General features: G+C 54.4%; 11 protein-coding genes across 11 annotated transcripts; 6 read left to right on the top strand and 5 right to left on the bottom strand.

Moving 5' to 3' along the window:
- BZA05DRAFT_107308 (alkaline-phosphatase-like protein) lies at positions 1 to 2,586 on the bottom strand. The gene is made up of 2 exons (XM_051478536.1): positions 1,902 to 2,586; positions 1 to 1,841 (listed from the first exon to the last, which is right to left on the bottom strand). The coding sequence occupies exons 1-2, from the start codon at positions 2,331 to 2,333 to the stop codon at positions 21 to 23; spliced, it is 2,253 nt and encodes a 750-aa protein (XP_051343567.1). The 5' UTR covers positions 2,334 to 2,586; the 3' UTR covers positions 1 to 20.
- Positions 2,587 to 2,625: 39 nt separating this feature from the next.
- BZA05DRAFT_107227 (uncharacterized protein) lies at positions 2,626 to 3,116 on the bottom strand. The gene has a single exon (XM_051478534.1). The coding sequence runs from the start codon at positions 2,990 to 2,992 to the stop codon at positions 2,726 to 2,728; it is 267 nt and encodes an 88-aa protein (XP_051343566.1). The 5' UTR covers positions 2,993 to 3,116; the 3' UTR covers positions 2,626 to 2,725.
- Positions 3,117 to 4,346, bottom strand: BZA05DRAFT_107226 (uncharacterized protein). Its single transcript, XM_051478533.1, has 2 exons — positions 4,197 to 4,346; positions 3,117 to 4,115 (listed from the first exon to the last, which is right to left on the bottom strand). Exons 1-2 carry the CDS (start codon positions 4,246 to 4,248, stop codon positions 3,241 to 3,243), a joined length of 927 nt encoding a protein of 308 aa, XP_051343565.1. The 5' UTR covers positions 4,249 to 4,346; the 3' UTR covers positions 3,117 to 3,240.
- A 986-nt stretch (positions 4,347 to 5,332) lies between these two features.
- BZA05DRAFT_384946 (uncharacterized protein) lies at positions 5,333 to 7,003 on the bottom strand. The gene is made up of 4 exons (XM_051482362.1): positions 6,749 to 7,003; positions 6,410 to 6,696; positions 6,078 to 6,359; positions 5,333 to 6,024 (listed from the first exon to the last, which is right to left on the bottom strand). The coding sequence occupies exons 1-4, from the start codon at positions 6,878 to 6,880 to the stop codon at positions 5,661 to 5,663; spliced, it is 1,065 nt and encodes a 354-aa protein (XP_051343564.1). The 5' UTR covers positions 6,881 to 7,003; the 3' UTR covers positions 5,333 to 5,660.
- Positions 6,808 to 7,886, top strand: BZA05DRAFT_384945 (uncharacterized protein). Its single transcript, XM_051482361.1, has one exon. The coding sequence runs from the start codon at positions 7,263 to 7,265 to the stop codon at positions 7,488 to 7,490; it is 228 nt and encodes a 75-aa protein (XP_051343563.1). The 5' UTR covers positions 6,808 to 7,262; the 3' UTR covers positions 7,491 to 7,886.
- A 156-nt stretch (positions 7,887 to 8,042) lies between these two features.
- BZA05DRAFT_384944 (mitochondrial ribosomal protein L37-domain-containing protein) lies at positions 8,043 to 9,033 on the top strand. The gene is made up of 2 exons (XM_051482360.1): positions 8,043 to 8,476; positions 8,553 to 9,033. The coding sequence occupies exons 1-2, from the start codon at positions 8,155 to 8,157 to the stop codon at positions 8,936 to 8,938; spliced, it is 708 nt and encodes a 235-aa protein (XP_051343562.1). The 5' UTR covers positions 8,043 to 8,154; the 3' UTR covers positions 8,939 to 9,033.
- Positions 9,034 to 9,283: 250 nt separating this feature from the next.
- Positions 9,284 to 10,202, top strand: BZA05DRAFT_384940 (uncharacterized protein). Its single transcript, XM_051482359.1, has 4 exons — positions 9,284 to 9,362; positions 9,435 to 9,462; positions 9,697 to 9,816; positions 9,874 to 10,202. Exons 1-4 carry the CDS (start codon positions 9,349 to 9,351, stop codon positions 10,009 to 10,011), a joined length of 300 nt encoding a protein of 99 aa, XP_051343561.1. The 5' UTR covers positions 9,284 to 9,348; the 3' UTR covers positions 10,012 to 10,202.
- Positions 10,203 to 11,854: 1,652 nt separating this feature from the next.
- Positions 11,855 to 14,315, top strand: BZA05DRAFT_107189 (Oxoglutarate and iron-dependent oxygenase degradation C-term-domain-containing protein). Its single transcript, XM_051478532.1, has 2 exons — positions 11,855 to 12,147; positions 12,203 to 14,315. The coding sequence occupies exons 1-2, from the start codon at positions 11,963 to 11,965 to the stop codon at positions 14,022 to 14,024; spliced, it is 2,007 nt and encodes a 668-aa protein (XP_051343560.1). The 5' UTR covers positions 11,855 to 11,962; the 3' UTR covers positions 14,025 to 14,315.
- Positions 14,316 to 14,453: 138 nt separating this feature from the next.
- On the top strand, positions 14,454 to 16,090 carry BZA05DRAFT_384938 (pyridoxal phosphate-dependent transferase). Its single transcript, XM_051482358.1, has 2 exons — positions 14,454 to 14,673; positions 14,752 to 16,090. The coding sequence occupies exon 2, from the start codon at positions 14,763 to 14,765 to the stop codon at positions 15,906 to 15,908; it is 1,146 nt and encodes a 381-aa protein (XP_051343559.1). The 5' UTR covers positions 14,454 to 14,673; positions 14,752 to 14,762; the 3' UTR covers positions 15,909 to 16,090.
- A 161-nt stretch (positions 16,091 to 16,251) lies between these two features.
- BZA05DRAFT_107178 (uncharacterized protein) lies at positions 16,252 to 17,408 on the top strand. Its single transcript, XM_051478531.1, has 3 exons — positions 16,252 to 16,342; positions 16,407 to 16,790; positions 16,874 to 17,408. Coding segments are annotated over exons 1-3 (900 nt in total). The 5' UTR covers positions 16,252 to 16,340; the 3' UTR covers positions 17,388 to 17,408.
- Positions 17,409 to 18,832: 1,424 nt separating this feature from the next.
- BZA05DRAFT_415203 (uncharacterized protein) lies at positions 18,833 to 21,595 on the bottom strand (the record flags this gene model as incomplete). Its single annotated transcript, XM_051485295.1, has 3 exons — positions 18,833 to 20,399; positions 20,451 to 20,526; positions 20,911 to 21,595. 3 exons carry the CDS (start codon positions 21,593 to 21,595, stop codon positions 18,833 to 18,835), a joined length of 2,328 nt encoding a protein of 775 aa, XP_051343557.1.
- Between the last annotated feature and the right edge of the window lie 412 nt (positions 21,596 to 22,007).

The following is a 22,007-nucleotide window of genomic DNA, read 5'->3' as shown; positions in this document are numbered from 1 at the left end:
CACCACCCCGCCCCATCCCCTCACGTAGGCCCCGGCGTATCATCTAGATCCGCATCCGCATCCGCACTCGCATCATCGACCCAAACACTACTCCACCAGCCCTCGAGCTTCCCCTTGAGGCGCTCAGCCTTACTCTTGAGCAGCTCCCACCACGTCTTATCACCACCCTTGTCATCACCGCCCTCCTCCTCCCCCTCGGGCGGGGTCGGCGGCGATATGCCAATATTCTGCGGTGTGCCCGTCACCACTGGCGCGTTGGGATCCGAGATCTTGGTTGGTCGCACGGGTAGTGGCTCCGGGGTTTGTATGCCGATGCTCTTTGTTGGCTCCTGCGCAGCGGAGGAGTCCGAGGAAGAGTCCGAGGAAGAAGAAGCGGTTGTTGACGCAGTAGATGTGTGCTCGAAGTCATCGCCCGCGCCAGGCTTAACTTCTGGCTCCGGCTCATCCTCGCCAACCAACTTCAGCTCCACCAGGGTGGCATCACTAGCCGCCTCCTTAATCCCCAGACTCTGGCACAGCAGCCGATACACCTCGACATTCGTAAACGGCTGGACTCTTCCCGCGCGCACCGCGCCCTTCGTGAGCGTCTCATTGACCGTGACGGCGCCCGAGTGCCTATCGAGGCCGAGCCACTCCTTCCCCTCGCCGTGGAGGTGTTGGAACGCCGGGCCGCGGGCAACAAACATAGCGCGCATGAGCGGGTGGAGGTTATCGTAGCCGTGGAGGCCGCGGGGATGGTACGGCTCCGTCGAGTCCGGCGGGTACTCCTTCTTCGTGACGATGACATAGCCGGTTTCGGGCACGATCCATAGCGGCGCGATCCGCGGATTGCGGCTGAAGTGGTAGCGCGCGGGCATGTCCACGTCGCGCAGGTACACCGACCAGTGCCCGTCCGGCGTTTCTTGCGCTTTGAGCCCTACGTAGATCTCGGTGAGGTTGTGTTGCGGGTAGGGGCGTAGACCGTACAGAGGCCACCCATCGACGTGCTCGATCAGTGAGGTGTCCATGAGATCTTCGAAGTAGAACAGCCGGGATCGGTCGGTGCTGGCCATGCCGTGGTCCGACACGACGACGACGTTGACGATCTCGCTGAGGTTCCGTGCTTCGAGGCCGAGGAATAGCGAGTGCAGCATGCCGTCCACGTCCCTGATCGTATTGTCCGTCTCTGTAGTGTTGGGGCCGAACTTATGTCCACTCACGTCGACATCCGGAACATACGCGGCGACCAACTGCGGCCGTTTCTGCACCGGCAGATCCAGTAATCCCAGGATGCGGTCCACCTTGATATCCAGCCTCTCCGTAGAGTTGAACCGATCGACCACCGCCGCCCCATGCCCATCGGCCTCAGAGCCCGGCCACATGTGGACGGCAGCCCTGCCACCCTGCTTCTCCAATGTCTGCCATATAGGCTCGCCACCCCACCATTGCCGCTGCAGACTCCTTGCGGGGTCGGTGTAATAAAACTCGGCCTTCAGCTTCGGATCATAGAACGAATTACTGACTATGCCATGGTTCTCCGGATACAGTCCCGTAACGATAGTCCAGTGGTTCGGGAACGTGACGGACGGGAAAGACGGGACCATGTACGGCGGCGACACGCCAGAATTGATGAACGACGTCAGCGTGGGCGTCAGATGTCGGTTCAGGAAGTCCGCGCGCAGCCCGTCGAGCGAGATCAGCAGCGTCGTCTTTGCGAACGCGTGCGTGCCGTTGTGGAACACCATCGCTGGCCCCGCCCCACGCTCTTGCGATAGCGCCAGCGACGCGAATATCATCACGACCAGAAAACTCAGCAGCAGCGACGTAAACAGTATGATCTTTCTGAATGTCGGTTTCCTCGGCTTCACCTGGTGCGTCAGCACCCCCCACTTCCCCCGCCCCCCATCATGTCGAGCACGTACCTTAACCCCTCCCTTCTCGCCCCACGCGCCGCCCAGGCGCTCATCCTCATCACCATCACTACTCTCATCACCAATCCCATACTCGCCGCCGGCCTCCATACCGAGCCGTTTCCCACCCATCATACTGGCGACCTGTCCCGCACTCCTTTTCCTGCGGTGCCCGCGCACCTTCTTCCCGATCTTGATGCTGCCCTTCCCCCCGAACAGTCCGCCTGCTAGCAGCTTCTCGCGCTCTTCTTCCTCACGGAGGACGTCTGCGCCTTCCTCGTCGTCGCCCGAGGAAGTGGAGGAGGTGGAGGGGCGGGCGGAGACGGGTGGGAGGGTGTGGGAGGGGCCGGTGTCGACCGCAGTGTAGGCGGGCGCGTCGCGGTCGTACGACGACCGGCTGAAGAGGTCGCGCGCGGAGGGCCGCGGCTTTTTGGTTCGCGCCATCGTTCGTGGGGTGTGCGTGGGTATGTGCCGGTATGTAGCTGGCGGGCTGGCGTGCGGGGCTCGAGGCGGAGTTGTTGAGGTATGTAGGGAAGATGGAGTGCTATCCCCCACTGTTAAATGTGAGCGCTGTGGGTCAGTGGAGGTGGAGGTGTCACAAGCACGAACTTTAGGTTCGGGTGGTGGATTTGGTGGATTTGGTCGGATACTGTAGCTGGTCAGAGCTCGGTGACTATCTATGGCGTGGACGCGGCGGACTGGAGGGTTGCGCTTCAGCTTTGTGTCTACATAGTATGCATCCCAACATCTACATAATAGAATCCGAAGCAATTCGATTTCCTATCTGCATAACCATCGCGATCTCCTGCCCGCTACCTACTACAAGCCCAGAGTACCTACCGTAGCGCACCAGCGATCGGCCGCATGTATCCTTCCCTTCTCATCCACCACGCCACAAACGCAAACTCATACATACATACAAAACATCTGCAGCCCTGTAGGCTGTCCCGGTTCCGCATCGGCCCGCACACCGGAAACGAAGAGAAGAAAAAAACGTAGAGTGGATAGAGTAGAGTATAAAACCCAAATTTCTGCCTTATGTAGATGGTCGTCGTCGTAAAGTATCGATCGGTAGAACGAGCAAAAGAAATCCATCCATCCATCCAACAATCCGCAGTCCCAAATCCGCCACGAACGAACGGACACAGAACGAACACAGGCCCGACCCGTCAGTCATCCAATTACGTATATGTGCGTGGCACCCCCTCCCCCCGGCGCCCGCCCGCCCATCATCGGAAGAAGAAAAAAATAGAAAAGAGAAAATGAAACGAGCGAAAGCAAGCAAGCAAACGACATAGAAGCAGCAGAAGCATCATCATCATCCCACGGCGCCACATACAGCACGACAGCACTAAACAACCCTCACGCCCCTCGCCCTGCGAACACCATCGACGACCCTGCCGCTGCCGCTGCCGGCCCCACCGCCGCCCTCGAGCCTCCTGACCCAATACCCCGCCGAGAAGCTCACCGCACTCAGGAGCACGATAGCCCCCGCCGAGAATGCAAGAGTTACGAGGGTGGTGCGGAGGACTTCATTCTTGACCTCCTTCTTCGGCCTCCTGCTTCTGCCGCCCTTCCTCGTTCTCCTGCCCTCCTCACTACTGACCGACTGCGACACGGACGCACTGGTCGTGGTAGCCGGCGGACTAACGCTCTGCACCACACGCAGGCCCTCGACGCGGTCGCGCTGAACATGTGCGCCCGCGCCCCTTGCCGCAGCAGCACAGCTGAGCAGCGTGCTCAGCGACGCCCGTAGCGCCGCGTCGTGCTCCATCTCCAGCCGCGCCTTCTCGGCAAACACGGGGCGCAGCGGCCCACCCTCCTCCTCGTCGTCCTCCTCGGTATCGTCCTCGCTCGCCACGTCGTCAGCCGAACACTCCGAGTCGCTCAGTGGCTGCGACGCGAGGAACGAGGCTACGTCTTCGCCCTCGCCCTCATACTCCTCCGCCTCCGATTCCTCCGACGATTCCTCTCCCCGCGACAAGGAGGAGGTCGACGACGAAAGCGACGCAATGCTGTCGATCAGTATCGTCTCAGCGAGGTGATGGTTGTGGTTGTGGTTGGGGTAGGCACGCTGGTGCTGCTGCTGGTGCTGCTGCGAGGAGGGATACGTGTGGTGTCGCTGCTGTAGGTGTTGTGGACGACGGATGCGCAGGCCAGAGGTAATGATCTCCTCTTGCTCCTCCTCCTCTTCGTCGGAGCCAGAGATCTCGATCCAGCTGTCTTCTGTACGGCGTTAATTAGCGCTAAGGATCGGGGGGGGGGGTGGAGGGTGGAGGGCGAGGGAGGGAGGGAGAGCGAACGAACCGGGACGTGATGGCGACGAGGAGAAGTGCGTGCGGGGTTGGGGACGCTGCATTTTGTAGTAGTGGGGATGGGTGTTGGTGTGTGGTGGGTAGATTGTCGATATCTCTCGCTCGCTCCGCTCTCTCTCTTTCTCTACTGCTGGCGGTGGTGGTAGAGGTAGTGGTGATGGTGGAGGTGATGGTGGTGATGGTGAGGTGGTTGTGGATGAAGCAGCGACGACACGACGACACGGTAACTAGTACTCGTAGATGCCTGCCTTGGTCGGTGATTCGGTCGGTCAGTCGCCCCGTAGGCGTGGGCGGCGTGGTCTAAGTAACGGATCCGGCAACCTTCTAGTTACTAGCAGAGTGGCTTCTGGCGTGCAGCGGTGTACGAGTCCAAGTGGTGGCAGAGGAAGGTCGCGCGGGTTAAGAGGGTGCAACTATAGCTATGATATAGCTAAAAGCAGCTCACAAGAGTCGTTCCCCTGTTCTATTCCTACCTCCCTCCATTCCCTTCAACTCCCTATCCTTGAGAGAGACAAGCCTCCTCGGCTGCCCGCGGGTGGGTGGGAATCTCTATCTCTATCTCTGCCGTTGACCGCTGGGCCTCGAGAGAGACAGTCAGATGCAACGACGGCCAACAGCCAACCAACACCCGAGCGAGAGAGCTCTCAAGTCTCATGATCGCTGCCCATCACCGCCCCCCCGACCCCAGCGCATATTGTCTTGCGTACCTCTATCTATCCACCGCATATCTCGGGGAGGGACAGGGACATCAAATCCCAGCCGGGTGCAGACTCCATCTCTCTCGCACCGCATATGTAAACCTCAGCCCAGAAGCCCAGAGAGAGCTCCCAACAAAAAAAAAGAGAGAGAGTGGGTTTAAGGTTGGGAATATGTATGAAGTAAAGTATGCACGGCCAAATGTCGACTGTTTTTTCGTGCTCGGACTCCGGCTCGGAGTTGAACTCGGACTGCAGAGAACGGAACGGACGTGGTCATGTGTTCGTCGCATCATGTCGACTCAGACGGCGCGACTTGGGGTTGGTTAGGTTGATGTCATTGATTCGTATCTCCCCCGTACTCCACTCTCGCTTCTCTGTACTCTACAGAAAACCGGCGACCGGAGTGTTTCGTCACACAAACCCCACGCGTGGATCGTCAAAGTATGTAGAGCGACGAAGGATCATGAATTGAACGTCAACTCGTACCCACTTGACGCGGACATTTATTGCAAACTTAATAATAAAAAGAAAGAACTCCAACCACCCAACAAAAAAACACTTTTTGGTATCCCCCGAAACGAGATTCAAGACAAAAGACAAAAGACCAACGGGAACGGGAAGGGAGACATTAGAGTCGTACCATCATGGACCACAGAAACACGCAAAGAAAAAGCCCACTTTATCATACAAGATTATCGTGCCTGCAACTCACCATGTCCTAGTGTAGTAGAAGGGGAGATGGAGTGTGTGCAACACGTTTAATCAAAGGAGACCTTCTTTCCCTTGAAGTCCCCGAAGCCTCCGCGGTTGGTGGTTCCGCCACGACCGCCACGGCCGCCACCACGGTCACTGAAGCCACCACGACCGCCACGTCCACCACGGTCACCGAAGCCACCACGGCCGCCACGACCACCGCCACGTCCACCGCGGTCGTTGAAGCCACCACGGCCACCACGGCCTCCTCCTCGGCCTCCGCTGCTGCTGGGGTCACGGGGAGTAGAGAAGTCGGTGCGGATGGCACGTCCGTTGACGAAGGCACCAGACATACCCTCGACAGCCTCCTTGGCCTCGGCGATGGAACCGAACTGGATGTAACCGAAACCCTTGCGCTGACCAGACTCACTGCCAATAGTTAGCATCCGGACAGGTCAAGTTGTTCAGAAGGGGGTAATTACGCGTCAGTGGGGAGACGGAGGCCAATGATGTCTCCGAACTTCTCGAACTCGTTACGGACGATGTCCTCGTCAACCTCGAAGCTCAAGTTGGCAACGAAGACGGTGTCGCTCTCGGTGCTGCGCTGGTCACCGAACTTGGAAGCACGGTCGTTCTGAGCGGGGCGCTCGGGGCGAGGAGTAGAGAAGTCAACGTTCAGGGTGCGTCCGTCGAGCTCCTTACCCTGCATGGCGTCCATAGCGGCCTTGGCAGAAGCGGCGGTGCTGTACTCAACGTATCCGAAACTGGAACAAAATCAGCACTGATTAACGTTCAAGACAATGGATGAATATACCCCTTGGAGCGACCAGTGGCACGGTCGGACATGACGGTGCAGCGGGTGAGCTCTCCGAAAGTCTCGAACTCGCTTCGCAGCCAGTCGTCGTCGACGTTCCAGGACAGGGAACCAACGAAGAGGTTCTTCGAGTTCTCCTCAACAGGCTCATCCTCCTTCTTGGACTTCTTCTGGACGGGGGAAGCAGCGACCTCAGCCTTGCGCTTCTTGTTGTCCTCTTTGGGAGAGGCCTCCTCGGAAGAGTCGGAAGCGCTGTCATCGGAGTCGGAAGAGTCGGAGTCGGAAGTCTATGCAATGTCAGTAACATGCGCCCGAACACGGTGGTGGAGAGTGACATACCTCAGTCTTCTTGGCTCCGGCAGCAGCCTTAGCGGCAGGCTTCTCGTCCTCGGACTCGGAGTCAGAGTCGGAGTCGGAGTCGCTGGAGTCGGCCTTCTTGGCCTCAGCCTTGGGTGCATCGGCATCGGCCATCTCCTCGTCGCTGTCGGAGTCGGAGTCGTCGGAAGAGTCCTCCTTGGAGGCGACCTTGGCGACCTCCTTCTTAGCAGCGGGCTTCTCGTCCTCAGACTCAGAGTCAGAGTCGGAGTCGGAGTCGGAGTCGCTGGTGTCGGCCTTCTTCGCGGCGGGCTTAGCAACGGCCTTGGCGGCGGGCTTCACCTCCTCCTGCTCGGACTCAGAGTCGGACGAATCGTCAGAGTCATCCTCGGACTCAGAGTCGGACTCAGGCTCGGGAGTGGGCTCCTTGACGACCTTCTTCTTCTTGTCCTTCTTGTCGGACTTCTTCTCCGTGACAGCGGCGACGGCCTTCTTGGCGACTTCCTTGGTCTTCGCGGCCTCCTTCGCAGGCTTGGTGATGCCAGCCTTCTTGACGGTGGAGAGAACCTTCTTGTCGGCGCCCTTGGCGGGCTTGGTAGCTTTCTTTGTAGTAGGACCCATTACTGCGGTGTTAGATTGTATGAATATACAAACCTGGTTGTGGGGAAAGGCGGTAGAGAAGAGATGGGATGTGAGTGGAAAAAATGTGGAAAAGCCCTCGGATCGGAACGTTAAGCCCTCAGTTTCAGTTCTAACGGATCGTTAAGAATGAAGCCCTCGGAAACCCAATAGTAACAGATGTGCGAATGCGGAACAAGCCCTCAGTGCCCAACAGAGTCAAACAATCGTGGAGAATTGAGTGAACCAAGTATGAAGCCCTCAGATGGAATCGTCAAAAAAAGCCAATTGGAAAGGTAATCCCCCAGTGATGAATCTTCTTCTGATTTGAGTGCGAGTGTGCGGCAATAAGGCAAGTAGGGAGGGAGAAGGGAGTGGTGAAGAGGTGAAGAGAGAGAGGATGGTGGGGGAAAGACGTGTTTGGAGGAGCGATGTGGGGATTAAAAGGCGGGCGCGAAGAGGCTGGGGGCCGTTTTTTTTTCGCGGCAAAAAAAAGAAAGGTAAAAATGGAGAAAACTCAGTTCACGCTACAGCAAGCTTAAGCTTCCAGGGTTCTCGCCCATGTACGGAGCCATCCGACGATAAGATTAGCTTCATTGGGGCAAGAGGTGAATTGAGGAGATGACCCACCATGTGAGTGGCAGATCATCTTGATAAGATGTTGGATTAGATGCCTATGGTTTTGGTCTACGCAGGATAACCGAACTCTTCAGAACTTCAGCAAATTTCGTAGAGAGCCTCCATCCCGTTACAACCCACGAAACACGCAACAGTCGTCACCACCCCACTTTCGCATCCACTCTATCTCGGATATGGCGACTGCCCTGTGTATCCGCTGCGTCAGCCGCACTTCTCCCCGCCGATTCCTCATCGGCGCCTCGCGGCTGTACTCCGATGACGCCTCCCCGCTGACCACCCCGCTCACTCCCGGTCCCGTCAAGCCTGCCGCCGATGCCACGATCATTAGAAGTTCCACGCTCGCCGGCACCAAGCTGAACAACATCAACTACTTCAAGAACAAGCAGGACCCGGTTGCTCTGGAGGATAGCGAGTACCCGGAGTGGCTGTGGGCTGCGCTGGACGACAGCAATAAGTCAACTAGCAATGCGGCCGAGGATGTCGGGGATCTCTATTGTATGTTACATGCGTCCTCTTCCCTTGCTACACCCACACCTCGCATACAGCCAGCCAACTGACCGCCAGCCCGCAGCCAAGTCCAAGAAAGCCCGATCACTCGCCAAAAAGCGCGCCGCGAGAATGGCAGCCCTCGAAGCGTTAGACCCAGAAAAGAAAGTTCCTATCCACGAGCAGACTATTGATCTTCCCTTCACCACCATCATGGACCCGTTGCATGGTGGCCCGGCGGCTCCTTCGCCACTCACGAGGACTGTTGCTGCTGTTGGAGGTGTTACCGCGAGATTGGGGGCTGGCAAGACGAAGCTCAAGATTGTGCCTACGACTGTCACTATTGGTGGTGAAGGTAATTTCCAGGTTACCGGTGTCGAGGCGGCCATGGCAAGGCAGGAGATTAAGAAAGCGCTGCGCAAGAAGGGAAGGGCCAACATTAAGGAGGGCAACTTCTTGGCTCAAATGTAAATGGTTGTGTATTTGTACATGAGGTTTTGTTCGATAGGCCGATACATGTGCATTACTTTGAGTCTCAAAGTTTAGTTGAGCGCTGTGACCTGGAGATCAAAACTTATCCTCCTCCTCCATGACGCGGCCGTATTCTTCCTCGGGGAAAGGAACATGAACGCTCAAAGAATAAAGAGATTCTTAAGCCTAATTGATAGCCAATCCGCGATGATCAATGACGCTAAAACATGTGCGGTCTTCGCACCTAATCACGTACTCTCCGGGCCCGACCCCCACACATGCATGCGGCTCAACAACCCACCCTCAATTACCCTACCACGAACACGAACCATCCACAAAGCTCGACCCCAAAGCTAACCTCACCCACGATCACGGCCGTCCCCCACTAACTTCAACGTGCCGCCATCGCCATGCTTTTCTTCAGGTATTCCATTCCCTTCCTTAGTCACGATATTTCCTCTTTCATCATCAACTGACCGTGCTTACACGTGTATAGTTTCTTCAAGACCCTCGTCGACCACGAAGTACGTTCTTTTTCTCAACCCCGCGCTCACCCGCACCCGCACCTCGCCCACCCACCCAATGATGAGAACTCCGCAAGTCATCCTTAGACGCAGCGTCAGGTCTTCACTCGTGAGGTCGCTGACGCCAGGACGAGACGACGCACAGTTTATCTCTGAGGGCTTCTTCTATTCTACCCGCCTGTTCTGCAAAACGCAGATGAACTGAGCACGGAGCACGGACGTTGACGGGCACAGGTTACAATAGAACTCAAGAATGATCTCTGCATAACCGGCACGCTCAAGAGTGTCGACCAATTCCTTAACATCAAGCTCGACGAGATCCGGGTTAAGGATGAGGCGCGGTATCCGCACCTTGTAAGCCACCTCCTCCGAATTTGGTATGATAAGGTCTTTAACTCACGGATATAATAGGCGGCAGTAAAAAACGTCTTCATCCGTGGCTCGGTCGTGCGCTACGTTCATCTACCCGCCAATGCGGTCGACACTGCGCTACTCGAGGATGCGACGAGGAGGGAGGCGGCCAATACGGCGGGCGCAAAAGCGAGGTAATGCGCGGTGCGGATTGTTGTAGGATACAGCGAATATGGATGCTACCCCCTGTTTCTTTACGATGTCATGATTGAAATTGCGCGAGCCGGGAGTTGAATTACATTTTCGGGGCGGAACAGTTGACAAACTTGATGCGCCTGTGCCTCACTTCTGTCATGAGTCGGATTTATTCGTGAAATAACCATAATCGCCTTTGCTCACATTAATTGTCGACCCATTAATTTCTTTGACCATTTCCCATAATTGATCGACTGATTGATCGATTGAATAATAGTTGGCACCCATCTGCGTAGTAGCCATGACATGAGCCCTACTACTCCTTCACGCACCAATGCTCACAAATTCCAACATGGTATGCATAAGTTCACCCAATACGTTCCAGCCTCCAACACTGCAACTTCCTCCGTCTTGAAAATCACCGCTACAATGCAGAAAACGCCGTGATATCAAACTTCAGTGTTAATAGCAAACGTCCACCCTAGAATCAAGCCCATTATCAGTGGCGAATCATGAGCGCTCACTCGCATTTTGACGATTTTTGTTTACTGCTGTTTCCCCGAGTGAAGATCGTAGGTTCCTGCCTCGAGCTGGTCATTCAGACTACGGGTAGGATGCTCGGGAATGTGCTTTGTATGATGGTGAAAGGTTATATGCAGTATGGAGGGGGGAAACCGCCAGTGGAGAGCTCAGGGGAAGTCAGTTTGCATTGCAATGGTAAACTACTGCCTTTCCAATTCTCTACCCATCAATACTGGACCAAAGTGAGAAAGCATTCTACCGATGCTTAGCGAGCAAGGGCGGCGGTCCCTGGATCCTCGCGACTAATTTGGTATGTCTCGAGCGCAATCAGTGGGTTAGTGGTATGTTGCCCCAGCAGGATCGGTTTCAAGGCCGACGGGCTAGTTGGCACCAGCAGCCGAAGTAGAACATGCAATCTCACTCGGTAAATCAAAATTCCCCAATTCCTTAGAAACGGGGCTTTCCTTTTTGCTTAATTATGATTGTATTCGAACTTGTTAGATCATGGTAGTCACATGACCGTTTCCCCCGTCTATCCGGGGCGTAGTGGACGATGCGGATGTAGCGGAAACAACAAAGTAGGTAGTGTGAGTTCGACAAATGAAAGGTGGCATAAGGCAGCAGATTCCTTTGGCGCCAGTAGGTCAACTAAACACTATACACTCAGTTCATGACCTGAGGGAAGGGTGGTATCCAGTCTGTCTTTCTCGATTTTCTTGGTGCGCTTCTCCATCTAAGAGTCGCCATAGCGGAGGACGGGAGTGCGAGCTTGAGTGTTTCCGTTTGCCCATTGGTAACTTGAGAGAATTAGAGCGATCGAGAGCAATTGGAAATAATCTGTGGTGAGGCATGTCTCCGTTGTCGGCCATATCGTCGAGTGGTAACGGTCGATTGGGGAAATACTTCCTGCAACACCGCGCCTCTTCGTGGTAGTTGTCTAGCATGGGTACCGCACAGGCGAGTACTGTACAATAGTATCCGGCATCTAACCACCAGTCTGAAAGTCGGAAGGCCCGAAGCAGGGCTGAGAAGCCCGGGACCCTTGAGGGGTGATGAAAAAAGGTAACGGTGCATGAGGTTGAAGTGAGAGGGGTAATAGTAGCTGTGTTTCCTTTTGTTCACGCGTGCCTACATTCGAGACCAAAGTTCTCGCCTGCGCGGCTAATCTTGCGCCATGCCTCAATCACGTCGCCATAGGAGGTTGTATCGCAGGCGTGGCGGTTGTAGCGGTAGTGTGCCGGCATCGGGACTAGTGCCTTGTGGAATTGAGAGTTGTCCGGTTTCACAGGCCACGGCCCGAAGAGCCTCAAGAAAAGTTTTAGCTCGTCATTTGGAACTCGAACGACATGGTCTGACCAGAGACCTTTCCCACCAGTGACCACAGATTTTCTCCAACTGTTCTCCACCGCTCCAATTCCCTCACGTTATCATAATGGCCAAACGAAAGCACTCAAGCTCGCAAGCTTCGTCTTCGGCGCCCTCCAAAAAGAAGGGAAAGCCAACCGCGTCCCCCACCAAAGCACCCATTGAGAACGACATCGAATCCTCCTTCCGTCCCGGTCTTTTCGAGAAAGATGTGCTCAAGGAATACAACACGCAATATCGTGATTCTGGCCCGTGTGTTTCGTCCCTCCCGCTCCTGCCTCTCGCTATTGCACTGACACTAGCCTAGCTACCCGCACGCCGTGATCCCCACCCTCATTTCATCGCCGCTGCTGCACTCAGTCAAGAACGAGATTCTCACGCACCTCTCCTTCACAGCGAAAGAAACCGACATCTACCGGCTACACCAGACGGGCGATCTCGCCAACCTCTCCGGGCTTCCACAGGAGCTTGCCGCAAAGCTCCCTTCGCTCCGCCGCCTCCGCGATGCGCTATACTCCCAGAAATTCCGCGACTATGTGTGCGCTGTCTCCGGATGTGGACCATTGAGCGGCACGAAGACGGATATGGCCATCAATGTTTACACACCCGGATGCCACCTACTCACGCACGACGATGTCATTGGCAGTCGCAGAGTGAGCTACATCCTCTACCTGTGTGGCAGCGAGGACGAGCCGTGGAGGCCTGAATGGGGAGGTGCGCTACGGCTGTATCCTACGGAATTGGCGGACGACGGGACGAAAGTGCCGACGGCAGAGTGGTCACGCGTTTGTCCTCCTGCTTGGAATCAGTTAGCGTTCTTTAAGGTTGTGCCCGGCGAGAGCTTTCACGATGTCGAGGAGGTTTACGATCCCGAAGATGGAACCGAGCGTACTAGAATGGCAATCAGTGGGTGGTTTCACATTCCACAGCGCGGCGAAGACGGTTTCATCGAAGGGCTGGAAGAAGAGCTGGGCAAGAAGAGTTCGCTAGCGAGCTTGCAAACCAAGAGTGATTGCTATGACCGGCCACAGCCGCAGGTGGTGTCATACAAGCAGGTGGACAAAAAAGGGAAGGGCAAGGAGGAAGATGAAGACGACGATGATGCGTTCTCACCAGAAGAGATCGACTTCTTGCTCAAATATATCCACCCGACGTTCTTGACGCCCGCTACCCTCGAACAGCTAGCAGAGCAGTTTGCGGGCGATTCGGCGATACAGATCTCATCATTTCTACGCAACACTTTTGAGAAGCCGCTGCGAGAGTACATTGAGTCGAACGATGGCAAGCCGAGCACTTGGCCCGTCGCCGTACCACCGCATAAGCAGAAATACCTCTACCTACAGTCCTCTAGCGGCGGCAAGGGGATGACTCCGCTTGAAGAACTCGTCACCGTTCTCCTTCCTTCGCCACAGTTCAAGAAACTGATCCAACACGCCACTGGACTAAAACTGACATCTCGCAACATTCTTGCACGACGGTTCCGGCGAGGAATGGATTACACACTGGCTACAGGATTGAGCTCATCTTCTCCCGCCACCGAAGATAACCCCATGCAGTTGGAGCTCACTCTCAACCTCACGCCTACTACTGGCTGGGAATCCCCTAATCCTGAGGAGGAAGAAGGTATGAAAAAGAAGGAGAAAAAGAAAGCCAAGGGCAAGGGTAAGAGCAGGCTCAACCCGGATTTCGTTCGAGAAGAGAAGGAGAAGCGGTTCGACGACTCCGCCCGCACTCTTGGAGGATACGAGATGTATATGGCTGCGGAAGACGATGATCCCACCAATGATCCCGCGGTATACAAGGCTGGAGGAGATGAGGAAGAGGATGGAGTGCTGTTTGTTAACTACCCTGGATGGAACTCTCTCAGCCTTGCGTTGCGCGACCAGGGTGTGCTGAAGTTCGTTAAATATGTTAGTGCTTCTGCGAAGGGTGATCGGTGGGACTTGGTCGGGGAGTTTGGGATGGAGAAGCTTGAGGATGGGGAGAGTGATGAGGAAGATGACGATGAAGAGGGAGGCGAGGATGAGGAGGATGAGGAGGATGATGAGGATGAGGACGGAGATACGAGTGGAAGTGAAGACGACGGTGAATATGATAATGAGCCGGAGTGGAAGGGGTGCTCTCCGTAGTAGGCTGGTAACGATGGTGGGCACTGTGGTGGATATAGCAAAGAGCGTTTGCCTCGGGTACATACCTACATACAAAAGATCTTCGAGTGAACAGTGTTAGAAAGTTCATAAGTGCATTGAAACTACGAATGAGCAGTAGTTCTGCGATTGGTGGTGGCTTTGTTGAAGCTCTAACATGAATCCTCACACAATACTACCAGGAAGCTCGTGTTACGGAGGTAAGGAACGGAAAAGTAGCCATATTGTGGGCAGTGCAACCAGTTAGCCACCATCTAAGAAGTATGGTTGCAGATATGGTGAACTGTAAAGGATACCTATCATTACTTGCTCTCGGATGTTGAACGACGGGTTGGCACGGCAATCTCCGGCCCACTCCGCTGATGACGGTAAAGCGGGGGATGCTGCTTATCCCTGCATCTCCCTGCAGGCACCAAAAGGTGTCCTAATGGCCGCGGGGCATTCCCCACAACTAACCGCCTCATCTCATTCTCTCCCGCCACAAGCTACCGCGAATGCTTCTTACTTTTGGCCACCGAGCAGCTTTTTCGGCGTTTCGCTCCCGAGGTAGGCTCATGCGGCGGAGGCGCTGTCTACAACTGACTCCTCGCAGTTATAACACCCCTTGCCCAGACTTGCTCTCTGTTGTCCAGTATGCCGCATATTCCATTGTCCACATACTGTCATCCATCATAAGACCCTATTGCGAGTCAATAGCTTACGAAATCAGTATCGCGTACGATGTACAGCACATGCGCCCCACGCAGTAATGAGTGGACACGTTCGCCTGCTGAATTCGACTTCCGCTCTGACACCGTGACCTCGCCGACACCCTCTATGCTCGCCGCACTCTCCAATGCCTCCCTCGGCGATGACGTCTACCAAGAATCAACGACCACGAATGCCCTCTCCACCCGTATCGCGAAACTCTTTGGGAAAGAAGTCGCGCTATTCGTTCTTTCAGGGACGATGGGGAATCAGCTCTGTATCCGTGCGCTTCTCGAGCAGCCGCCGTACTCGGTACTTTGCGATCACCGGGCCCACATCTGTACGTCTGAAGCGGGCGCAACGGCGTTAATCTCACAGGCAACCATCACCCCAGTGATACCCCGCAACGGACTCTATCTCACTCTCGAGGACGTGAAGAAACACGTTATCATCTCGGATGACATCCACTACGCGCCTACTAAGATTATATGCTTGGAGAACACCATTTCGGGTGTGATTCATCCCCTCGACGAGATCAAGCGGATATGTGCTTTTGCTCGAGAGCATGGGATCGGCGTGCACCTGGACGGCGCAAGATTGTGGAATGCATGCTCCGTTCCCTCGTCGCCATCGCTTGCGGAATATGCACGTGAGGCGGACTCGGTGTCGGTGTGTGTTAGCAAGTCGTTGGGTTGTCCTGTAGGCTCTTTCATCGTGGGATCAGAGAAACTGGTCGCAAAGGCGACTCACATGCGGAAACTTCTCGGGGGCGGGATCCGGCAGGCCGGGATCTTGACGGCAATGGCGGAGGTTGGACTAGACGAGGTGTATCTAGCTGGAAGATTGGAAGAGTCAAATGTATATGCCAAGCAAGTGGAGGCTGCATGGGTGAGATGCGGAGGGACGGTGACACTGCCGGTGGATACCAATGCCGTGTGGCTTGACCTTGAAGGCCGAGGGGTCAGCTTAGAGATTTGGCAGCAGGTTGGGGAGGACATCGGAGTTAAACTAGGCGGTGAACGGATCATGTGTCACTTCCAGAACTCGGCTGAGGCGGTCAAGAGGTTGGAAGATGTTATGAAGGAGGCTTGCCGCAGGGCAGATACTGTAGGGCTGGGCACAGAGAGGGGAGGAGAGGATGAGGTAGCGTCCAAGTCGTATCTCAGAAGTAAACATTGATAAGGCTGTTTCTCGCCGGCATTACCGGTTTGCTTGAAGGTTTCAGGGCCTGTTCATTCGGCTCGTTTAAGGTCTTTCGTGTTTTCCTTACGTCCGTATCATTCTAGACCCTGGGAGGCGTTCGGCTGTTTGTATCGACTGCAGAGGACTTTTTATGGTCTCACAAGCCCTGGTATCCGTGGGCCAGAATTTCCTACTAAAACGCCCAAAGTTTCTTTCCTGCAGGTTCACGGCAGACACGGACAAACATCAGTCAGCACTCGGATCTGCCAAGCCGCTAACCGGGTTGAGCCGCCTATTCAAAATTTCTCACACAAAAGAATTTCGGTCCCAGCTCACTTCACCCACCTTCCTTCCCCAACTCACGTTCTCCCCACTTCCCTCTCACAACACTCTCCCTCAATCCACCCACCATCCATCACATCTCTCACAATGTAGGCTTCACCATTGCATTCCGCACCATCATCTGGACGCTTTGGCTAACCTTCGCAATCGTAGGTTCGCTCTTCGCCGTCTCGCAACGACAGCCAGCCGCAGCGCCGGTCGCCCCGCTGCCGCATTGGGATTGACCCGTCACGCCCGCCCCCAAAATCTTGCAGAACTCCGCTCCTTTGAGTCGCTGCTCCAGACCCGTTTCTACTCGTATGACAACCAGTCCTCCGGCGACGGACGACAGGATGCGTACCGGAGAGTAGGTGACAACGGCTCAGACCGACCGGCGTGGCAGCAGCGCCAGAACAACACCACCCCCACAAAGGTTGTGTACGTTGGAAACCTCAAGTACGAGGTCACCGAGAAGGATATCGAGGAGAAGTTCCGCGAGTTTGGTGATGTCCGTGGTGTCCGCATTCCCCGCACCAGCGAGACCGGTATTGCCCGAGGGTATGGTTTTCCCGCTTCCGCTCTCATGAAATTTTCTTCTGCCACCCTTCACATGTACATGGAGTGACGAAGATTGTGTTTAGATTTGCCTACGTTGAGTTCGGTGCTTTGGAGGAGGCCGCCGAGGCTATCGAGGCTATGCACATGGCTTCGTTCCTTGGCCGTCGCTTGAACGTCCAGTACGTGAACCGCTCCGACATGCGCATCAAGAACAACCCCGAGAGCAAGACTCTGTTCATCGGTAACCTTTCTTTCAACACCACCGATGAGGACCTGAACGAGCTTTTCAAGGACGTTGCCGGCTGCGTTGACGTTCGTGTCGCCATGGACCGCCGCACTGGTCAACCCCGGGGTTTCGTCCACGCCGACTTCGCGGACGTTCCCAGTGCCGTTAAAGCTAAGGAGCAGCTCGCTGGTACTCAGTTGTACGGCCGTCAGATCCGCATCGACTACTCTGTGCCCCCGGATGAGCGCAAGAAGCAGTACGAGGAGCGCAACGAGGCCGAGGACTCAGAGGCTTCGGGGGAGCCCGTGAAGTCCGAGGCTGATGCCGAGGCACAAGCCGAGGAGACAACGGAAAAGCCTTTGTCCTCGTAAAGAGTGCAACCAATATAAAACAATAATTGGGCGTGTGGAGATTAAGGTATAAAAAGTTGGCGGGGGAGGCAGGAGAAGAGTGGAGTCAGTGTATAGATACGATTGAACGGTTTTTTTTTTCGGATTCTGTTGTCAGTTTTTTTTCCCGCCAGTTTTGTACTCAAACTCCCATGTTCTTTCTTCTTCATTGCGGAGCGTAAGTAGGAGGAGGAGCGTGTGAGGCTTCTTGAGTTTAACTTGTACGGTATGGGTTGGGTATAATCGGGTTTCTTCTTTTCATTTTCAATCGTTTTCTCTGTACATCTTCTGAAGATTGTTATGCCCATCCCATCACCAGCGACAACCATTGATGGAAAGGAGGACGAGAAGGGGAGGAGAAGGTAGCTTATTGTACGATATTGGGTGTGTGTGATAGAAGTAGGGATTGGAAGAAGAAGACGATTTTCAGGGAACGAACAGTGCCCTGGATGCGTGCGATGGCGTTGGGTTGGGGTACCTAACTCGTACAAATGGCAATTTCATCTCTCCTCATCTTGTTTGCTCTCATCTCGTTTGCTCTGCGCCTAAGAAGTGATGCTGTATTCTTCATGGTGCAATCATTAGATGCTTGCGACCTAATTAGGTCATAGCCTTCCTAAATACTTGTAAACCGTTTTCATGTCCACTGTCCAACCCGACATCCATCAGTCCGCAGCAGCTCGCTGTGGCTCCTCCTCGCTGCCCTCCGCCCTGGCATTCCTAAAAGATATTTAGAACGAATTGAGGAAATAAAGTTAGGAAAAGAAAGTTTCCACCCCACATTTCGCTACGCCCCCGGCCTCTTCGTCAGGTGATGTCATGAAGAAGGGCGTGCGAAGGAACGGTGGTGGGACCCCATTCCTCAACCTCACCGCCCTCCTTCTCCTCTCGCCTCCTCGCCTCTTTTACACCTCACCTCTTTCTAGAAGAAGCTGGGGGAGTGAGCGGTGGGTTGGTTTGGATGCTATGGCCGAGCGATGGGGATGAAGCCGCACCTTTTCATGTCCGAGGAACCGGCACAGAGCGATCTCCTGGGTGAATATGTAGGAGTCTGTTTCCTTAAAGCTGCTCTTTTACTTCACGTCTGACCACCTCTCCCTACATAATACTAAATATCACTCGCCTACTGGCCGATATCGAGAGAGCCATGATGGAGTAAAAATGGTTTGATTCCGCCCTTGCCAACCGAAACTACTAGTACGAAAACAGAACAAACGTGCCCAGTGCCTCTCGCCCGCACATGGCTCACGCATAGTATCTCGCCCCACCATACTTGTAACTATCGTAGAAGTCAGTATCCAGTCATGTCTCATAGTATATTGAGTGCTTACTGTATGGTCATTAAAAATTATCGTATTATCGTATTATTTTCGAAAATCTACTCCGCCGGAACTGTCGTCCCCTCCCCCGAGAGTCCTCACCCCCCCTCAAACCATACCGCCCCGATGATCGTTCTCCTCGGCCACAATATCCTCATCGGATGATGGGAGTGTGGTCGAGTTCACAACGTCCGCAAGACGTTGCGCCGATATCGGGGTCGGTTGGATGCCCCTGATGAGTTTCGCCTGCTTCCAGGCCCAGTACTTCGCGGACTGTTTCTCCCTCATCGAAGGCAAGGCCCAGGGCCAGTCCGAATCATCGGGAGAGAGTGCGGTGCCAAACTTGGCCACAAGTTCGCCCGGCGTCAGGTCTACATGATTCCGCAGCTCGTCCAGTATCTGGTGCCGGTCACAGGGATCCAGACCGAAACCGACCTCGATACCCTGGTAGTCAGGGTGGGAACTTAGTCCCTCTTTTGCGTAACACGCGAAAAGAATCGCCGCACACAAGATGCGGTACTGGCGGGTCTCCTCGACAAACTCTACCACCTCGAAAATGTCCCACGCCCGGTACCGAGTGGTACCAGTGTGGGACATTATCTGGTACAGGGCATCCTCCATGACCTTGGCCACCGAGAGGCCGGAGAGATCTCCAGACAGGTACACTGCCCGGCTGACACCATTCTGGTAGACAGCATTTCGCAGCTCCTCCGACACAGGCTCCGAATTTCTGGTCCACTTGAAAGGACTCGGAGAAATGGGGCAATGAAAATAGTCCCAGTTGAGACTAGTCTTCAGGTGGCCGTCCGCCACGGGGAGCCACAAGGGACGGTTGAAGAGCCTTATATATTGCTCACGGGCGCAAATCGGGTCAACAAATAGTATCACTATTTCCCGTCTCCTTCTGCTGTAGGTGATCGACTCGACCACACCACACGAGATTCCCTTGAAAACGTTTCGGATATCAAACACGTTTTCAGGGACGGAAATGAACTTGATCTCTCTGATCAGTTCAAATTTATCCGGCGCCGTTTCGTCCGAGAAAGGAATCCAGCCCGGATACTGTGATAAGGAATCCGAAGGAGCGAGGGAGTCGGTATCCTCCATACACTCCATGAATTCCAGACATGGCTCGGGTGGAGTATTGACAGGGTGCAAGTCTGCCTCGTCGATTGGAATAACGGTCGTTACGAAGTACCGATTCAAATGCCTTAGCATATTATTCCATCTCGCGTCGTTGGCAACCTTAAGTTCTTCCTCATGGCCTTCCAACTCCTCCAGTTCTGATTTTGTTGGTTCGGACTCGAGGTTCTCAGATCCCTCGGGATTGTCACACTCGTCCTCTCCTTCATTGCCTTCAGACTCGTTGGTTAAAGCGTTCGGTTCCTCTCGGTTGTGTGCATTCACGGCGTACTTGATCTCTCTAGAGGCTGCAGGGGGAACAGACGGTAGGACGGCTCGTGGCTCATCATTGTCCCTGTCATGCTCGGATCCGTTGTTCCGGGCGTATATCTTCTGTTCCGGAAGGATACGGTCCAATTCAGCTTGCAAACTGTCATCCGAACTGCATTGGGGTCTGGGAACGGAATCCGTAGATTTCTCGTGGCCTAAATCCCTCTCGGAGGAGTTTTGTGAGTTATCAAGCTCCCTCTTGAGCTGTTCGATCTGTTGTCGGCTTGGGGGTCGTCAGCTTAGGAACACAATTTAAAGAGAAGCCAGTACTTACAACGCGGTATTTCTCTCCTCAGCATCGTTGCGTTCTTGGAGAATCGCTTCATTCAGTTCTGACAATGCGTTAATCTCTTGACGATGAATTTCATCCTTTTCAAGAAAATGCCTATTCTCTAGCTGGAGACGTTCGATCTCTTGACGCTGACTATCCACCTGGCAGCGAAGAAGGCCCTTTTCTCCACTCAGATGACACTTCTCCTCACGAAGCTCCTCAACCTCCCGGTCAAGGCGGTCCTTCTCCCGTAGGATACGTTGATTGTTGCCAGAACTCTTAGCATTCTCAAGCCTAAGACGATCACGAAGCCGTTCATGCTCGTCGCGAAGATGCGAAAACTTTTAGTCGGCACGCTTTTGCTCCTGGGCTCGGTCGAGACGAAGCTGAGAAATCTCTTGCTCGAGAGAATCTTGATTTTTGAGGAGGCCATCGTTCTCGAAACGGTGGTCGTCTATCTCACCGGCAAGGCGGCTCTTCTCGATCTGCAGCGTCAGAATCCGAGCTGTTAGTTCGCCGAACTTGTACTTCTGGTTCTTCTCCTGAGCCTTGAGCTTGCTGATATCCGTCTGAAGATTGTGAACCTTGATCTGCAACTCCCTAATCTGAGAAGAATGCTCCGGATTGTGCTGTTGCGTAAGCAGTTTCTCCTCTTTCGTACTGTTCAGAAGCTGTTGATGCTTCACTTTGAGCGTATCGTGAAGCTTCTTCATTCCATTCGCAATGTTCTGCCACTCCGTGAGCGACTTCTGCAAAGCATTCATGTTCTTGCGCTCGGCATCAAGGTCGTTTACCAGTTTGTTGACGATCTGTCGGAAGTTCTGGTGGTACTTCTCGTGGATATCCTTAAGTTCGGCCTGCATCAGCGCGGACTTCGCATTCTCACATCGTTTGAGCTCCCCGAGGAGAGTCTCGATCTGATTTTCGTACGCTCCGTTCTTTGCCTCGAGGCAGTCGATCCGTTCTTGAAGCTCAGACTTCATGGTAACATACTTGAAACGGTTCTGGAGATAATCTTGTCCAGATATGAAGGAGCAGACCGAGGGGCTCGGGTTCGCCTCTAGTGGAGTACTCGTGGGTGACATTCTGCGCAATGCTTCAACCACTCTTCTGAGCGGCTCGGTGTCGACACCTCGAAAGACAGACATTGTGTTCTTGGTAAGGAAGTATGAGGAGGTAGCGAGATTGAGAGAGAATAGTATAAGCGGGAAACTTTCTGAGAGCGGAAGAGGTTGTGGTCGAAAAGCTGAAAAGGTTGTGGCCGAAAAACGGAAGATGTTATGAGCGAAAAGCGGGAGTGGTTGCGATGAGCAGAAGAAGGTTGCGATGAGCAGAAGAAGGTTGAGCAGTTGAAGCGGCACAAGTGGAGCTGTGAATTGCCGATGGTGAAGAAGGAAGAAGAAGAAGAAGAAGAAGAGAAGCAATCCGGATGGTTGTTGATTTTGTTGTTGCAGAATCTAAGCTAGCGGAGAGATGTTGTATTCTTAGGGCTCAAACGCCCGCTCGTCGCCGCTCGCTAGCCGCTAGCGCTCACGCTGTTGCACTTATCCGCGCTCACTC

The sequence above is a fragment of the Tricharina praecox genome, assembly GCF_024521635.1.
Source record: "Tricharina praecox strain CBS 144465 chromosome Unknown BZA05scaffold_2, whole genome shotgun sequence".
NCBI classification, from domain to species: Eukaryota; Fungi; Ascomycota; class Pezizomycetes; order Pezizales; family Pyronemataceae; genus Tricharina; species Tricharina praecox.
The sequence above is the reverse complement of the archived record's forward strand: the minus strand, read 5'-3'. Positions and strand labels throughout refer to the sequence as shown.